Below are 19541 nucleotides of genomic sequence, written 5' to 3' on the forward strand. Positions count from 1 at the left end.
TATTAGTATATGAGGAGGAGGTTGTCTGTGTAGTATATTAGTATATGAGGAGGAGGTCATCTGTGTAATATATTAGTATATGAGGAGGAGGTTGTCTGTGTAATATGTTGGTATATGAGGAGGAGGTCGTCTGTGTAATATCTTATTGCATGAGGAGGAGGTCGTCTGTGTAATATATTGGTATATGAGGAGGAGGTCGTCTGTGTAATATATTAGTATATGAGGAGGAGGTCGTCTGTGTAATATATTAGTATATGAGGAGGAGGTCGTCTGTGTAATATATTGGTATATGAGGAGGAAGTCGCCTGTGTAATATATTCGTATATGAGGAGGAGGTCATCTGTGTAAGATATTAGTATGTGAGGTGGAGGTCGTCTGTGTAGTATATTAGTATATGAGGAGGAGGTCATCTGTGTAATATATTAGTATATGAGGAGGAGGTCGTCTGTGTAATATATTAATATAAGAGGAGGAAGCAATCTGTGTAATATCCTACTGCATGAGGAGGAGGTCGTCTGTGTAATATATTAGTATTTGAGAAGGAGGAAGTTGTCTGTGTAACATATTATTATCTGATGACCAGGAGGTCGGTGTAATACTGACATAATTAAAAATTGAAAACTCACTGATTTCCCGTAATTTTTGTTGCCAATAGCAACCAATAAGAGTTCAGTTTTCACTTGTTATACTGCTAAGGTAAAATGAAAGCTGTGCTGTGATTGGTTGCTATGGGCAACACAGATTTCCTTTTGGATAGCTTTATAAGAGTGGGTGCTGGGCTCATTTCTGTGTGGTACATAGTGGTTTAGTGTTGATGGGGAGCTGTGTGGTAGTTGGAGCAGAGGAGGCGGGTGTCTGTGTAAGATACTGTATTATTATCTGAGGAGCAGGATGTCTGTATAACATAGTATTTGAGGAAGAGGAGGTCTTCTGTGTAATAGATTAGTGTATGTGGAGGAGGTCATCTGTGTTAGATAAGACTGTGAAATAAAAAACATCTGCTCAAGTGCAATTCCGGCATTCCCCCCTGAACGATATGACATTACATCATACTCCAGGAGCAATCAAAGCATCACAAGTTGTGGTCCCCCCTGGGGACTAAAAGAGAATGTAGAAATAAGAGCAATAAAGTTTTATTAATAATTTAAACAAAAAAGTTATAAAAGTTCAAAAAAAACCCTTGCCATATTTACAATAAAAACAATCTAAATAATAAAACAAAAATACATATTTGGCATAAGAGAGCAGCTACAGTATCAGGGCTGCCCTTGACAGTTCCTAACATCCTGATGAAACAGCCAGACTGAGTGTCCGACAGAAGGAACGTGCTGATGTACAGCATGTTAGTCTAGACAGTTAGCTTCTGAATCTAGCGCACAGCTTAGTCAGTTAGTGGGGCGCCCGGTACCGTGGCCACGGCGGCTGGGCAGAACGTTCTCATTGCGATAGATGTGTCGGCTAGGTCTAGTCACAGGGTATCCGCTCGCGTTCAGCGGTCAGGTGCTTGCGGAGGCTTATTGTGTGAGTGAGCACTTGGTGTGAGCCTGTAGACATAAGGGGCGAGACCACACACACTCACAATAGGGCACATCACTGGTCTGGGCGAGATAATAATAATAATCTGTATTTGTATAGCGCCAACATATCCCGCAGCGCTTACATAGACAGGGGGGATACAGAAAGACAAAAGTACAAACATTACAGAACCACGGTTACATAGTAATCAGCTGATGGAAACAGTAGGGGTGCGGGTCCGGCTCCAACGAGCTTACATACTACGAATAGTGGGCTGATACAGAAGGTAAAGGGGCTGGAGATGTGCACGGTATGGAGAGGTGGAGATGTGCACGGTATGGGGGGGTGGAGATGTGCACGGTATGGCGGGGTGGAGATGTGCACGGTATGGCAGGGTGGAGAGTGAGGGGTGATATACACAGACAATGGTCAGACATTTAGCCGTGTGACGGCAGAAACAGTATGACTGCAGGAGCGATTTATGATGGCTAGCAGGGATTGCAGTCAGTAGGTCAGGGAGCATGTTATCAGGCGGAGTACAGAGGAGTTTGTTTAGGGAATGCGGTATGCCTCCCTGAAGAGGTGCGTTTTTAGAGCACGCCTGAAGTTCTGCGGGGCCTGGATTGCTCGGGTAGCCTTTGGTAGTGCGTTCCAGAGGACCGGTGCTGCTCTGGAGAAGTCTTGGAGGCGGGAATGAGAAGTTCGAATGAAAGGGGCGCGCAGTCTGGTTTCGTTAGCAGAGCGGAGAGCCTGGGCTGGGTGATGGATTGAGATGAGGGAGGCGATATAGGGGGGTGCTGCGCTGTGGATGAGGGATACAATATAGGGGGCGCTGCGCTGTGGATGACGAATACAATATAGGGGGGCGCTGCGCTGTGGAGGGCTTTATGGATGAAGGTAGCGAGTTTAAATTGAATTCTGTATTTAAGGGGCAGCCAGTGCAGTGACTGATACTCTCATTGTATGTCTCCATGGGGGGGGGGGGGGGGGGTAGGAGCTGGAACAGGATCGCGATCTGTCAGCGCGGCTTTCACTCGGCGTCCTCCACATGTGAGGAGGAGCCAGAAGTAGTATCTTCACTGGCAAGCGCTGTAACTAATACATGGAGTGGTCTAGGGACGTACACCCCAAACCGGGGATATATATTGTATCAGCAGTGATACTGTAGAGGGGCATATCTGAGGGCCACATTCCTGAGAGCCTCAGAAGGCATTAGGGAGGCTCTCTATTGGATGGAGGCTTGCCTTCCTATCGCAGGCACTCTGTACTAACACTGCGGCTGGGGGCCCGTCCCCACATTTGGATGTGCAAGGGGGTTTGAAATGATTTAGCAGGAGAGCGTGGAAGGGCTTACTATACCGGTCACCCAACTTGTGTATCCTGCACCCCTTAAGGCAGCATTAGTGCAGTCCAACTCGGAATGTTTCTTGCTTGGTAGGGCGGAATTTGATGGGTGTGCATTAGAGATGAGCAAGCACGCTCGCTAAGGTGAGTTACTCCAGCGAGCCTCGCTCATCTCAAGTAACTGCCTTCTCCTCCGAGCGTGCTCGGGAGGGGGGGGGGGGGGGTGCGGCAGGGGGGGGGGGGAGGGGAGAGATCACTCTCACTCTCCCACCAGCTCCCCTCCGCTCTCTCCCCCGAGCACACTCAGAGGAGAAGGCAGTTACTTGAGATGAGGGAGGCTCGCTGGAGTAACTTACCTTGAGCGTGCTCGCTCACCCCTAGTGTGCATGTATCCACCAGCCCCCACCCGTACAACCAGCGTCTCCATACGTTTAGTCATTTATACATTGTAGCATTATACAATAAAGGTTCGTTTTTAACTCTTCCTTCCCTGTGACTATAAGAATACCCCAGAGAATCACACTGCTTCTGTGAGCGAAAATACATATCTGGTACCGCCGCCTCCGTAAAAGTCCGATCTATCAAAGTAACGCATTATTTACCGCGCGGTGAACGTCATCCGAAATAAATTAAAAAAAACGCCAGAAATGCGCTTTTTTGGTCACCCCGTCTCCAAGAAAAAAATCTAATAAAAGCGTCCAAAAAGTCATAGGTATTCAAACATGTATATGGAAACGACCGGACGCCCCGCACAGAGCGAGCCCTCGCACACGGACGTCAGCGCAAAAATAAAAAAGGGATTGTGCGCAGAAGATGGCGGCAAAATAATAAAAAACAATTAGATGTCTTTAAAAAAAATACAAGTTCTACAGCAAAAAAACCTCTACAAGTTGGGTATCGCAGTAATCGCACCGACCCGCAGGATAAAGTCATCCGCTCATCGTTGTTGTCGTTTGTGCGCCGTAGAAACAAGACGCGCCGAAAGATGGCGGAATGTCGGTTGTTTTTTTCATTTCTCTTCACCTAGAATTTTGTAAAAGTTTTTCCGTCCATTATACGGTAAATAAATAGCACCATTAAAAACTACAACTCGTCCCGCAAAAAACAACGAGCCCTCATACAGCGACGGCGATGGGGAAATAAAGGAGGAGCGAGTTTTTAACCCTTTGCAATCCAATTTTGGATTCAGGGTTTGCTAGGGGGCTTTCTCTTTCTGCCATTATACAATGGCGCCATCTGCTGGCTAGAGCCAGTACTGCAGTATGTGACATGCTGGAGAGGCCCCCGACAACAGAGCGGCCGGTAATATACAGTAAGAATAGCCTGCCGGACATCTTCCAACATCGGAGCTGTACAGGCTCCAATCAGAATGTCTCTAGACGTCAGACAGTGGATTGGAAGGGGTTAAAAGAGGGAGGGAAAAAACAAAATGGGGAAAAAAAGCAAAAAAGTGTGGTCACTAGGGGGTTAAGTATATACTGATGACACCCCTATATATATATGGTCGGATAGGGGTGTCATCAGTGATGTCCTGTAGCCCGGTTTACGGGATGTCGCCCTCAGACGCCGTGGGGCCGCACTGCTTTAATATACAATATGGCGCGGCTGCTGCTGTGTGTAGATATGTATATAGCAATATGTCTGTATATACAGGGTTATATTATATACATATAGGAGGAGCTTCTCCATATGTTATCTGAAGATAATCTTTATTTATACTTAAGCTGGGTTTTCCAATAATTAAAGTGGGGGAAATATATATATATTATATCCAAAATAATGATTTCTAAATTCACAATATGGCTGTGCCCTCATGACAGGACGCCATCTAAACCCGCCGCGTCACGTGGCCTCCCCTCACCTCAGGTTCCCGCCGCGTCACGTGACCTCCCCTCACCTCAGGTTCCCGCCGCGTCACGTGGCCTCCCCTCACCTCAGGTTCCCGCCGCATCACGTGGTCTCACCTCATCGCAGTTTCCCGCCGCGTCACGTGGCCTCCCCTCACCTCAGTTTCCCGCCGGCGTCACGTGGTCTCCCCTCATCGCAGTTCCCGCCGCGTCACGTGACCTCCCCTCACCTCAGGTTCCCGCCGCGTCACGTGACCTCTCCCGTCTTCGGCCTTCAGGTCCCAGAGTCTTCTCCCCATCCCCGGCCGCCATATTACCTCTAGTGAAGTGCCGGGAAACCGCGTCCTTCTGCATATAAAGCCGCCGGCCGCGGAGACAAAGTAGTAAGCCGTCCTTACAGCGGCGGGCGTCAGTGATAACAGGCCTAATGTTACCTGTGGGGGTCGGGTCTGTGAGGTGACACTAGAGCTGGGGGCCCGTGGGGTCAGCTGGGGGCCCGTCCTCTCAGGGTGTAGACGGTCTAGAGCCGCAGACCCCAGTACCATGGCGCGTGTGACAGGATGCCTCGCCGTCCGCTCACATTGGCGTACATTGTGTATTACATAGAGCGCGGTCGTATTTATCTACTCGCCATTACATCCCACGCCGCGCTCCGCCATTACATCCCACGCCGCGCTCCGCCATTACATCCCACGCCGCGCTCCGCCATTACATCCCACGCCGCGCTCCGCCATTACATCCCACGCCGCGCTCCGCCATTACATCCCACGCCGCTCTCCGCCATTACATCCCACGCCGCGCTCCGCCATTACATCCCACGGCGCGCTCCGCCATTACATCGTGTTGTGACCGGCGGGGCTGCGCAGCGCGTTCTGACCGGCGGGGCTGCGCAGCGCGTTCTGACCGGCGGCGATGCGCAGCGTGTTCTGACCGGGGGGGCTGTGCAGGGCGTTCTGACCGGCGGCGATGCGCAGCGCGTTCTGACCGGGGGGGCTGTGCAGCGTGTTCTGACCGGGGGGGCTGCGCAGCGCGTTCTGACCGGGGGGGCTGTGCAGGGCGTTCTGACCGGGGGGGCTGTGCAGGGCGTTCTGACCGGGGGGGCTGCGCAGCGCGTTCTGACCGGGGGGGCTGTGCAGCGTGTTCTGACCGGGGGGGCTGCGCAGCGCGTTCTGACCGGGGGGGCTGCGCAGGGCGTTCTGACCGGTACTTGCTGTGGACGCATCAACCATCCGTTCGTGTGCCACCCGGCACATTCCTGTCTTTCGGGGAGGGCTTGTGTTTAGCGGCAGTATTTTGGGACGTGTTACTTTGGATGATTGTTTTTTGGGAGGCAAACAAAAGTAAAATAGCAATTCTGCCATAATTAATCCCGTTTTTGGCGTTCACCGTGGTTGATAAATAGCACAATGTTGTTACACGCTGTAAGGCCGCCTGCACACGGGCGGGGCAGACCCCACATGTTCCACCCGATGCCCAGCCAGTGACCCCAGCTTACCTGTCTGCCGTCCTCTCTTCTGCTGCCGATGGGCCGGCCGGCATGCATCCGCAGGACAGAGGACCCCGCACTGTTGCTATGGCGATGACGCAGCTGCCACGACCGTTCTGCAGCGATGATGGCAGAATGGCCACAGGACGGACGGCTTCCGATGACTTAAATGGAAGCCGGCTGTGCGTAGCTCACACAAAATCACATACTGTGGTTTACATCCCCCTGCGAGCAGAAGAGCACAATCCATTCCGGCTCATGTGCAGGAAATCGTGTATTGCCATAGCATGCTAGGGGCGGATGTGCTGCACAATCCGGAGGCGGAATGCTGCTCTGGATTTCGCAATTCAAATCCATCCGTGTGCAGGAGGCCTCAGGGTGCCCGCACCACGGCCATAAGATAAGGCAATGCGGGAGTGAGTGCCAACGCATAACTGTAAAACCAATGATGCTCAGTGGTTCATTCCCATTTGCAGCATGTCCTTGGCAATGCCAACTATCGCTTTTAATTGGGCCGTTGCCACGGCTATGATAGGTGGAATCCCTTTCAGCCTCGGCTGGGAAATCCCATTCTCTTTCACCCTCGGCTGGTGAATCCCTTTCCCTTTCAGCCTCGGCTGGGGAATCACTTTCAGCCTCGGCTGGGGAATCACTTTCAGCCTCGGCTGGGGAATCACTTTCAGCCTCGGCTGGGGAATCACTTTCAGCCTCGGCTGGGGAATCACTTTCAGCCTCGGCTGGGGAATCCCTCTCCCTTTCAGCCTCGGCTGGGGAATCCCTCTCCCTTTCAGCCTCGGCTGGGGAATCCCTCTCCCTTTCAGCCTCGGCTGGGGAATGCCCTTTCGGCCTCGGCTGGGGAATGCCCTTTCGGCCTCGGCTGGAGGGATTCCCTGCGGTGATGCAAGGCTGCTTTCACATGAAATCGCCTCGTATCCAGGGGTTTCATATGGATTGCGAGGGCGATATCGGGACGTGTGAGGGACCCCTAATACCTACTAGTGTTGCCTTTTTAAACATCTTTTTGGTATTTTGCCCATTTAAAATGGGTTTTGTAAGAATAATGTTTTTTGGGGTTTTTTTTTTCAAACTGGATTTTTTTCTTTGAATTAGGCTTTGTTGAACTTTTTTGGACACAATGTTTTTAATGCTTCCTTCACACGGGCGATATCAGGCCTCACCATCCGTGTGAAGGCCCCCGGGATGCGAGGCGTTTTCATATCACTTCGGGGATGCAGAGGATCGCAGAGTTCTCCCATTGCTTTCAGTGGGGCGATGCTGCCGTATGAAGCCCGCCCAATTCCTGAAGATGTGATTGTTCAATCACTTGGATTGTACATGACGTATGTGTATACTACTCAGTGTATGACGCGGCCTATTAGACTCTGCCGGAGGCGGGACCTGATGGCCTGACTTATTGTCAGACTTCCGACTGCCATGGTAACCCATTGGTACCTTACAATTACATTGCAGGGTACTGATGGGTGACAGAAAGAGCCCCTCCCAATGTTGTCCGCTTACATGTGGTAGTTGCTATTCATAGTGGCATGTAAGGGGTTAAACTGGCAGGATCTGAGCTTTTTCTGCTCTTGGCAGTTGGAGCCTGGCTGTCAGTAGTCAGCCGAGCCACCGCCTTATAGAGATATATGTCCAGGTTTAACCCCATTTATGCTCCAAGATAAACAGTTATGTCCTGGTGGTTCAGGCTTGTATGGGGGGGGGGGATCGATCCTGCTCCATGCAATGCGGGTGCCGGCTGTTTCTTACAGCCAGCATCAGCTTGCAACAGCTCTGATCAGTACTGCCGCTGATCACAGCTAATAACCCTTTAGGGCCCCTGTATATGGCTAGCTGACAGGAATCCGAGATGAGCCTATCCAATAGATAGGCTCACCGCTGAGAGTCGCCGACAATCGCAGCATGCTGCGATCTAAATCCCTCGAGCGGAGAATTGCTCTGATGCTTCGCTTATGGACGTCAGGCTGCGCTTTCCATAGCAACCCTATAGAAAGCTTTACAGAGCGTGATCCGTGGGCGATTTATCACCCGTGCACAGGCAGCCTTACATGCCACTGACATCCCCCCGATCAATGTTCGGGGGTCCCTCGCGCAATCAGGGGCCTTCTGAGAGCCCCCAGAGCTGTCATTGCAGATTGCCTGCGAGGAGGCCTGATAGGTTGTGGTATAACGCAATACTATGGTATTACATCATACTGCAGGAGCGATCAAAGCATCACACGTTATTGTGCCCTGCGGGGACTGAGAGAACGGGAAAATCAGTTTAGAAGAGTTTTATTAAGTATTAAACAAATAAAAGTTATGAAAAAAATCTAAATAAAAGAATATTCGGTGTCGCCCCGTCCATAAAAGGCCGATCAAAGTAACGCATTATTCCCCGCACGGTCAACATCGTCAGAAAACAAAATGACGCAGAATTGCGCTTTTTTTGGTCACCTTGTTTGCAAGACAAAATGTAGTAAAAAGCGAACAAAACGTCTTCTGTGCTCCAAAGTATCATCGAAAAACACAACTCGTCCTGCAAAAACAACCCGGCGATGGAGAAATAACAGAGGGGGGGAGGTGCATCCCTAAGGGGTCAAAGCGCATTAGTAAAAGGGCATCCTGCGGTCACTTTGGGCTCACGCCCACGGACAGATTTCTGCCATGTTTTCCGCGGCGGAATAACGCGGCAGCTTCTATTGAACCTAATAGCGTTTCTGCCCGTCAGCGCTCACATACGTGATTCTGCTGCGGATTTCCGCTGCGGGAAAAAAAATTGCGGCACGGTCTATTTCACTGTATTTTTCCGCAACAGAGATCTCCAATAATATAGTATTAATGGAGACCGCGCAAAAAATGTGCGTCTTTCCGCGATCCCCAGTGGGGACTTTTTGTTTACCACCATGGTACTCCCGCGGCGTAAATACGCCAGCATATTCCGCTCCGTCCGTGGGCATGAGCCCTAAGGGGTTAAGGTCATATTGTGGGCAACTAACTTAGATGATGTTGTGCCAGTGTTACTTTGGGGAAGTGAGTTGTCGGCTGTGCTGTTACCGCGCAGCCCGAGCCTAAATATCCCCGATGTGTATAAACCATGGCGGCTGCTGGCAGATATACGGAATCCTCTTTAGGGCGCGTTCACACGCTGCGGAAATACTACCAAAAAACCGCAGTGGAAACGCTTATTGATAAAGTGCCTCCTGCTCCGACGTAGAGGGAACAAAGCGCTGCAGATCTAGTGCTGCAAGGCGGCTTCACACGGCCGAGAACACCGCATGGGATTGATGCATCGCGAGATGCACAGGTCTCACCCCAATATGAACCCTGTCCTTGTGAATGAAGTCATACATATTAGCTATTTTTTTCCCCACATTGCGTCGGCTGATCGTTGGTTCTCACATCACATCGGTGGTCTCAGCAGCATCACACCGAGCTGCACGCCGTGCGAGGTCTCCCCATTGAAAACAATGGAGCGCTGCTTCTTCGGAGTGATGTAAAGCGGTTTTATTACAAAAACGCCTCGCATCTGCCGCAAAATGGCTTGTTGGCGAGTGCGATAGTGTGACTGACGGCCTGATATCGCCCTTGGCCGTGTGAAGTTAGTCTAACTGTACTGGGAAGCTGCAGTCACACGGGTGAGCCCTATACTGGGCCGACAAACCCGATATCACACTTATCAACGTGCATTTTACCCGCAAAACGCCTCATCACTTCTGGGAAATTGCTGTAATGCGGCGCTTGTTCCGCCTGCGTCGGATGATCCGTGTTTCCTATTGATTTCAATGGGATCTATTCACTGTGTTTTGCGCGTCATGTGAAGCCGCCCCGTCCTGTGAAGCCGCCCCGTCCTGTGAAGCCGCCCCGTCCTGTGAAGCCGCCCCGTCCTGTGAAGCCGCCCCGTCCTGTGAAGCCGCCCCGTCCTGTGAAGCCGCCCCGTCCTGTGAAGCCTCCCCGTCCTGTGAAGCCTCCCCGTCCTGTGAAGCCGCCCCGTCCTGTGAAGCCGCCCCGTCCTGTGAAGCCGCCCCGTCCTGTGAAGCCGCCCCGTCCTGCGAAGCCGCCCCGTCCTGCGAAGCCGCCCCGTGATGCGAAGCCGCCCCGTGATGCGAAGCCGCCCCGTGATGCGAAGCCGCCCCGTCCTGCGAAGCCGCCCCGTCCTGCAGTGGTTTTTTAGTTATTTGTTTTATGTAGCTTTGGGTTCCCTGTTCACAAAACGATCTAGACATAATATATCCACTGCGGCGATGGACTGTGACATCACCCAGCCAGAGAGCCTGATGACATCACGTAAACCTACATGAGAAGCCCCGAGGCAGGTTTATGGGACGTCACCCATGTTGGGCCTCCTCTTGGCTGAAGCGGTCACGTGGGAGACAACGTTCTTTCAGCATACCCGGGGTTCACATGGGCCTTCGCCTAGAGCTATACATCAAGCCTGCATTTACGAGTGTCAGCCACTACACAGGGTTGGAGCAGTGCTACTCTTCCGACCCCAGTGTGCCCCAGGTTCTGTAGGGTATCTTGCAGCATATTGCTCCACATTCGCTGTAACTGAGTTTCTAGATCGTGCAAACTGCTAGGCTGTCGCGGTCGGCGCCCCAGATGGTCCCATACATGTTCTATTGGTGACATATCTGCAGCCACAGACGTGTGACAATGTTGTGGGGGCTTCCTGGGACCCCCTTGTGTGCGGCCGAGCATTATCCTGCTGGAAGCCGCCATGAGAGGAACACAGGATGTCCTGAACATATCGCTGAGCGGTCATTGTCCCTCGTACCACTACTAGGGGGGACCGACTGTCATATGTGATGGCCCCCAGACCATCACACCAACAGGGGGCAGTGTGCCGCTCCACAGCAAAGGCAAGATTGAGGCGCTCACCACGAGGTCTCCGACACAAACACGGCCGTCGTCAGCACCCAAACTAAACATGGAATCATTGCTGAAAACAACTCGGTTGCCCTGCTTGGCAGTCTGGTCCATTACACCACTGCAAACTGAGGCGATGGTGGGTGGGTGTCAAAGGCTGTAAACGTAATGGGTGCCGTGAGACCAGATGCCCGTAAGCCGAGCGCCTGGATATGGTCTGACAGACACGATGACATCACCTGTCTCTGCATGGAGGACCTCAGGATTGGCTGTCAATAGCAGATCAGCGAGGATCTGATAGTAGGGATCTCCGCTGTTCAGCGGATCGTCTTGCCTGTTGGATGTCAGGCAGGAAGTGTAATGGGAGTGAAGCCCTCTATTACACTTCCTGTTCTGAGCACCGAACCGTCTGTCCAGCCGCACTGGTCAGGGCTGGAAGTCTAGTAGATGGCTCTGTTTCCATTGATTTCCACAGCAGTAAAGCCGTGTATTGCACTCCTTGCCCTGACCATCGATGCATGCGTGCAGCTCCTCTGAACTCATTGACAGCGGGCCGGATGATCGTCTGATTAGCGGGGATCTCGAGCGGCGGATCCCTGCTGATCTGCTCTTAATGAGCTATCCTGATAGGCTAGCAATGGTAAACATTGAGAAAACCCCTGTAAGTGAAAAACCCCATTGCCTCCCCAAGCTGTGCGCAGCCTTTACCCTTTACTAATGTCCATAAATCATTCATGTCATTTTGCATTTCAGGTTGTAAATTGCCCATGGCCACTGCTCAGATGCACCGGAGCTCGCTGGTAAGTTCCATCCTCATATCTCTGTTTTCACAACCGTGTTTATTAATCATTTCTACCCTACAGCCTCAGGGGGCTTATCCAATATGGAGATTTCTGACATTGAGGAGTCAACCTTGCTAAAAACAAGGGGGCTGCGGTGCCTCTTGGGCTCCTGCTGGGACTTCAACGGAGACTCCAAACCAGGCCAGAAACTAGAATATCCAACCTGGTGTCTCACCAAAGGCTGATGGACCCCAGAGGTCGGTGGTCCTACATTTATGCCGTAGCCGTATTGGTTCTCATCTGCGATGTACGTTTCCTTCTGGTAGCACCTGGAAGAGCTGATAAAGTGACAACCCTGATATCAGTCATTTGTGTTGTCACTTCCATCAGGCCGCATTCATAGAGCCAGGATGCTCGGGCACAACCTGCATCGGACGCTCTATCCCTGTACTGCACGTTGCATGGCCTATACTTGCGCAAGACCCACACAACAGTAGGACATGCAAACTCGCACCATCAAATAAATGGGTCCTTTTCACGCGTGAGTTCATCCAGATGACATTCAGACGGAACTCGCACAGGAATATCATCCGTGTGAACAAGCCCTGGCACAGCGCTGAAGGGTAATGAAGCTTCCCTATCCAGGTTAACCTACTCCGATTGGGTCAGATTGCATTAATTCAAAATGCCATAGTGAGAATGCAAGTTTTTTGTGCAAATGGTCTTTAAAAGGGGTTATCCCACAAAAAACATCACCTATCCACAGGATAGCAGATAAATGGTTAATTGCAGGGGTCCATTCGCTGTGAACTCCTGCAGACATGAGAGCTGCACACCCATCGGTTGAATGGATCTGTGGTGCGCATGTGTGACCATCACTCCATAGCCTAGCACAGCTTTCAGCTATCTCTGTCAGGGCTCTCACCCACTTGCATTTTTTTTTAACCCTGCGATATCGCTGTGTTTTTTTGACACGATTATCAATGGGACTTTCTAATATTAAAAACACATCGCACAAGAATCGCAAAGCACCAACTTGTGATGCGGTTTTAAGATTAGAAAGTCCCATTGACAATCGCGTAAAAAAAAAACGCAGCGATATTGCAGCGTTAAAAATAGGCAAGTGGGTAAGAGCCACATAGAAGTGGAAGCATGCATGCACGCTGCTCTTCCATGGGCTAAGAATGTCTTGGGCGCACCGTTCTCACAATCACCCTTTCAGGGCTCCTTCTCGCGGGCGATGCGATTTTCAGTAGTACGCGTCACGGCGGCAACACAGCCGAACATCGAATTAACAGGAGGCAGCCACGACTGAGTTGTGGCTGCATCTCCAGTTTAAATGCCCATTCAGACATGCCGGGTACTGCGCATATACACCACAGCTTGTAATACCGTCGGTCAGGGGGAGAGAGTTTAGCTCTGCTAAACTCCCTCCACCCCTTGCTGGCTGCTGGCAAAGGGAGGTGATGGGACAGAAGCTAGTATTTTAGACTCCCACCCACTCTCCACCCTTTGCTGGGGAGGGGGCGAGACAGGGTGGGAGCTAGTGTGCTAATCTCCTGCCCTGTCCCGCCTCCTCTCTTTGCGGGCAGCCGGCAAGGGGTGAAGAGGGAGTTTAGCAGAGCCGCTGGTAAACTCCATCCTACCTCCATTTTCCAGCAGCTCCCATAGGAGTCTATGGGACTAGCCGACGTATTCCGTCCACACGATAGGTCCAGACTTATCTTTTCTGGCCGGCCGATTTTACCCTCCTAAAGCCTCAATGTGTAGAGGGTAATCCTTGTCGAATCGGCAGCACAGTCCACTGCTACAACATTTCTACCTAAATAGGCCATTCTTGTCCGCAGAGGGAGTGCAGTGACTGTTGCAATGTCTATCTGTTCTTAAAGGTAGTTGACACCCGTTTACCGGATCTCTTCTCTACAGAGCACAGTGACACTACCTACCCGCATCGCTACAGAGCAGCAGTCTTTGGTTCTTGTTAAGAGGCTCCTTGCTGTCTCGGTGTCATGCATCACTTACCTGAGGGGCCTGTTTCCAGAATATGCCTATGGGACAAGATATCTGGAAGGTAAGATGCATTTGATTCTTCTTTATCCTTGTGAGATTATATTAAACAAGTCCCTTTACTGTACATTTTTCTAACAATTAGCTCTGCATTAAGTTGTCCAAGTTACATGAAAATATGAGTACCGTTTAACCGGATTTATCCAATAGGACATCTTAAAGGCCACCTTCATACGGAAATTCCACAGCATTTACACTAGAAGCCGTGTGGAGAGTTCTAAAACCTCCCGTACATGGAGCCGAAAATTTCCGCAGCATTTTTTAAAACACTGCGGATTCTAAATCCCCAGAATGCCTATTTGTGCTGCAAACGTCAACCCTGGAACTACAAGCTATAAGAATTTCAACTACCAATTCGCAGCAGATCTGCTACAAAAACTGCAACCAAATCTGCACCACTTAGGATCTGTGGAATATTTGTTGCTGGTTTTCCACTGCAGAAAACCCGCAGCAGATTTGTCATATGTGAAGGTACCCTTAAGCCTCATTCACACGGGCGACAAAGTCGCACAATTTTGTTACATTACTACAATGCTACAAATCGCATGTATGTGAAGCCCGTGCTTTCCCATGGGTTAATTCACGCATGCGATGTTTCGTAGCATGCGACATCCCGACACAAAAACCTTGCAGTTCCCGCGATATGCCCGCGACTCGTGAGGTTTTGTAGCCCATGCTTTTTCTATAGAGCCTGCTTCTCTGTTGCATCGCATCGCACGAAAACGCGATTGCAAGTGCGATGCAACTTTGACAGTAGGAAATCCTACCGTCAAAGCCCTGGCTGCAGGAAAAAATAAAAAAAACAGTATATATCACCTTAGGAGCGCTGTCAGCCCGGCTGTATCTTCTCCCCTGGTCCCCTGCACTATTCTCCTTCATCTCCTCTGCCTGAGGATTGAAAAAGCATCAATCACAGTCATTGCTTCCAGGAGGCGGGGATTTTTCAATCCCCAGCCAGAAGAGATGAAGACCACCAGTGTCGGGGACCAGGAAGAAGATGCAGTGGAGCCCCGGACAGCGCTTCTAGGTGAAGTATACTTACAAAAAATAAACCTGCAATTAGGGCATATTTGCAGTGTAGGGCTTATATTTCAAGCCCCTCTCCCCGAAAATTCTCACATACGGTGCTACAAAGTCGTGGTATTGCCACAAGAAGACGCAGCGATTGTGCACTGTGCATGACACCGTATCACACGCACGCTGTCATGTGCAGTGTGACCATTTGAACAGCATTTAATACGCCACCCATAGAGAACATGGTGTGAATGAGCCCTTATGCCTTCCCTGAAAGACACTGTTGAATGCATTGAGCGGCGCTGTAAGTAGTTTGCCTATTATAAATAGGGTCAAAGACAAGGGAGGTAAGTATAACACTTACATACCCGGACTCAGCGGATTACCTACTTACAGCCCATTGGCTTAGCTCATATGTCTAAAAGTAGGTGACAGAGTCTCTATTAGGGCTCACACCCACTGGCGTTTTTATTTCTTGCGCTGCGAGAGCGAGTGAAAACACTTGCCTCGCAGCACAACAAAAACGCTGCGATATCACCAGTGTTTTCAATGGGGCCAGCGGCAGGAATTTAAAAATCTCCGCGTCCTGAAAGGGCTGCGCTGATTGTCTGAGCGCTCATTGATGAATAGCTAAGCGCTGCCTGTAATTGGCTGAGCGCTCAGCCAATCAGTACAGCCCTTTCAGGAGGTGCTGGACAGCAGTGCAGAGGAGCCAGCCGGAGGACGCGTCTGAGCGGCAGAGAGGTGAGTAATGTTTTTTTTTGTTTTTTAACCAGGTAGGGATGATTTTCAGGGAAGGGCTTATATTTCAAGCCCTTCCCCAAAAATTATGCTGCTGGGGGGTTGCCACAAACCACTGCTTTCAATGAGGCCGGCAGCAGCGCCAACCCCATTGAAAGCAATTGGATAGCATCCTGGAATTTTGCCACAGGTGTGGCAGAAGTCCGCGGTATTCTCCCTATTTTTTCTATGGGGCTAGCGCTGCTGCCGCCGGCCCCATTGAAAACGCTGAGCGATATTGCAGATTTCTTCTCTGCGATGTGAAGCTCTGCTGAAACATCGCAAATGAGTATGAAACCATTGAAAATCATTGGTTACACAATCATCGCTGTCGCATCGCAGGGAAAAAAATCGCAAGTGGGTGAGAGCCCTTGAGAGGAGCGTGAATTCGGAGAAGTAGGCATCCAACATAATTTAAGTATAATTAATGCCAGAAACTGTGTAACGTATACATAAATCTACGCTGGCTCATAGTGCAGACCGCCCGAGATGCCTCTTAGTACATTTGGCACATCTTAGGGCAGTTTTATACGGGGCCGATAATTGGCCAGATTCTGGCATCCAGCAAAAATCCACGACCATCACTTCAGTGTGAATGCTGCCCTAACTGAATGACAAACACACATTTTTTTGCTTCTCGTTCGTCATTCAGTTTCTGCATGTTGAAAACTGAACAACAAATCGGCCCGTGTAAACAAGCAGTCGCTCATTTATGAATGACTGCTTGCTTTCTGTGAATGGAGGTGGGTGCACTGGAACGATCCCCGGCCCGCACCGCCTCCATTCACTGACTGCAATGATTATCGCTGGGACGACCTGTTGGCTATCTGCGTTAGACCGGCCGTTGAGTCTGGAAGGGCTCTTACTACAGCGGAATTACAGCTTGCTTTTGTGAAACTAAAATTGGCCAACCTTTTTAAGCTGGAGGGGTGGTCTTGTGGTCTTGTCTCTCTTCTCTTGGCAGACATATGTGTGAAGATTCTGAGGGAAGATAAAAGCTGCCCCGGCTCCACCCAGCTTGTGAAATGGTGAGATATGTATATTAGCATCAGGGGGCTGTTACACTGCCTTCTGCAGGGTCCGCTTGCCATATACTTGTTCTGCATTATACAGTAGGTACTGCACTTGCAACAATGTATTCTGCGCAGCACTGCGGTCTATGGAAACAGATGCCACTGTATGCCCCATTGCAGCCATCAGAGGTGTACATTGAAAATCCTTCCGATATGTATTTCTTCAAAAGACACTGCAAAATGTTGCATGAAAAGACCTTCAAACACTGTTAACCCTTTAATGCCAGTCAATTCTGACAGGGGCATTTAAATGCCCCAACCGATGAGATTGCTGTGTGGCTGTCATGGCAGCTGGGGGCCTTCTGAAAGGCCGCAGGGCTGCCATTGCAGAGTAACTATCAAGCCCTGGCGGGGCATGATAGACTGCTTGTCAGATCACAGTATGATGTAATGCTGCTGTATGACAATACATTATAGTGAGGGGGGGTTTCAAAGCAGGTTCCTGTCCCCTCTGGGGACTAAAAAAAATATAAAAATAAATTTTACAATGTTTTTAACTAATTATTGAAAAAAAGGTAGTAAAACGGAAAAAAACCTTTTGCCATATTTGTAATAAATATATTATAGTGGATATACTATATAGTTTACTACTGGATAGTAAAAGTCCGATCTATCAAAATAACGCATTATTTACCCCGCATGGTGAACGTCGTCAGAAGCAAAAAAAAAAAAAGAATTGCGCTTTTTTTAGTTACCCTGTCTCCAAGAAAAAATGTAATAAAAAGCGATCAAAAAGTTGTATGTATTTGAAAATGGTACCAATAAAAACTACAGGAGGGCTCACACAAAATGAGGGCTCACACAAAATGAGGGCTCACACAACTGCGTTGACGGAAAATTAACACGTTATGGCGGCAGAAGATAATTGAAAAAAAATATATATCTTTGAAAAAAAATGCAAGTAGTACAGCAAGAAAAAAACCTCTATAAGTTCGGTATCGCAGTAACCGTACCGACCCATAGAATAACGTTATCAGGTCGTTGTTGGAGTGTGTGCGCCATAGAAACAAGACGCACCCAAAGATGGCGGAATTTCATTTTTTTTCCATTTCACTCCACTAAGAATTTTTAGTTCTTCAGTACCTTCTATGGCACCATTGCAAAATACAACCTGTTCCAAAAAAAACAACTCGCAGACCTCTATGTGGATAAATAAAAGGGGGAAGGAAAAACCTCTTTAAGGGGTCAAGCATTGATGCTGCATATAAAGTGCTACTATTTGTCCCTCCCACAAACCAGAACTTGGCGGCGCCTCGTGCCGCTTCCTCAGTCCACCTGAAAATGGTGTGCAGGTAGGGCATTTGGGGTAGAGCTGTGGCAGTGGCTGTCCTCCAATTAGTGCGTCCACAGGAGTGTTGGAGTGCGGTCGCTGCCTGAGATGTCCAGGACGGAACAGCTTAGCTTATAATAACATGTAGGTTGAGCTTCTGAACCCACATATGTTAGTGGTCGGCTGGACAGCGGTTTTACTTCCAGGTACCGGCATTTGTGTTAAATCAGCCATATTTACGCAAGTGCAGCCATATTGGTTGTCAGTTTTCTAACCATCCTTTTGTCAGACTGTTTATTCTTTCTCTTGGTGACAGTTTTACTGTTGGTTATTCAGAAGCCACATATCAAAAATGTCAACCAAGTGTACAATATATATACCCATGTTCCTTGGATCAATAGATGTCTGTAGGTCTGCGTCCAATATATGCATCGGATATGAAAACTGACAGAAGCCAAAGTGTCCGTTGTGTTTTCTCCCACACTAAAGCCGCTGCAGAATATGTGAACTGCACAATGAAGGTTGTGTTTTCCATGGAGGCATTTGCATGAAGCATGCACGGTATGGCATATAGTGGCATATGTTGCCTTTTAGTTTAGGGGCTCGCACCCACTTGCTTTTTTTTTTTAACGTTGCGATATCGCTGCGTTTTTTTAACGCGATTGTCAATGGGACTTTCTAATGTTAAAAACGCACAAAAGTCACAAAGCACAAATCTACGAGGCGTTTTTAATATTAGAAAGTCCCATTGACAGTCACAGTAAAAAACACAGCGATATCACAGCGTTAACAAAGCACAAGTGGGTGCGAGCCCTAAAGGTGTTTTACACAACCTATTTATTATAGAACCCAAACCGATGTGAACGGAGACTGAGGCCATATTTACTACATGGGGGAGCGCGATATCAGTCCAAGAAACCCTGACTAATATTGCACTTGTGAACATACACTTTTAAATACACTTTTTCTATACAGCGGCATGCTGCTGACGTGAGCTTTTGGGCGACTCACTGTACACATTCATCAGAGCCTTTCGGCAAAGGTACAGGTGGGGGCAAGCTACCAAAAGATGGCTCAAATGCAGTGTGAACAGAGCCTTGCATGGTCTCCAGGTACTACACATCCCCCTGCAGCTTAAGGAGTGACACCAGGGGATCATTTTCTAGTGCAGTTGACACAAAGTGTCTGCTACAGATTTAACACCACTAATGCACTTAGTAAGCTACAACTGTAATAAAGTCACAGCTCAGCGCCACTAGGCTAACTGTGTAGCATAGCCACCGATAAAAGTGAGTGGCAGTGAAGGAGCTATGTAATTAGCTTAGTGCAGCTCACATGCGCCTGGCGGTCGGTGTTACACATGTAGCGCAACCCATTTCCAAATCAGCGCTACATCGTTCCATGTGACCCGCGCCTTGTTGAGCCGAACCCTACAGCAGAATGGAAGTCAATTTATTCCTCACATTGCAGCCATAGGGAAAAAAGACTTGCAGTCCACAA

At 49.4% G+C, this 19541-nt stretch overlaps 1 protein-coding gene across 3 annotated transcripts in view; it reads left to right on the forward strand.

Moving 5' to 3' along the window:
- The first annotated feature begins 11818 nt into the window (after nt 1-11818).
- Nucleotides 11819-19541, forward strand: part of HORMAD1 (HORMA domain containing 1) — a 49366-nt gene continuing 41643 nt past the window's right edge. For all 3 annotated transcript variants that reach the window (XM_066605965.1, XM_066605966.1, XM_066605967.1), the window contains exons 1-3: nt 11819-11855; nt 13764-13908; nt 16663-16726. In XM_066605965.1, the coding sequence (XP_066462062.1) occupies nt 11823-11855; nt 13764-13908; nt 16663-16726 (242 nt within the window). In that variant the 5' untranslated portion in view covers nt 11819-11822. The remainder of the gene's footprint in view (nt 11856-13763; nt 13909-16662; nt 16727-19541) is intronic.

This window comes from Eleutherodactylus coqui, chromosome 6, assembly GCF_035609145.1.
Source record: "Eleutherodactylus coqui strain aEleCoq1 chromosome 6, aEleCoq1.hap1, whole genome shotgun sequence".
Lineage (NCBI taxonomy): Eukaryota > Metazoa > Chordata > Amphibia > Anura > Eleutherodactylidae > Eleutherodactylus > Eleutherodactylus coqui.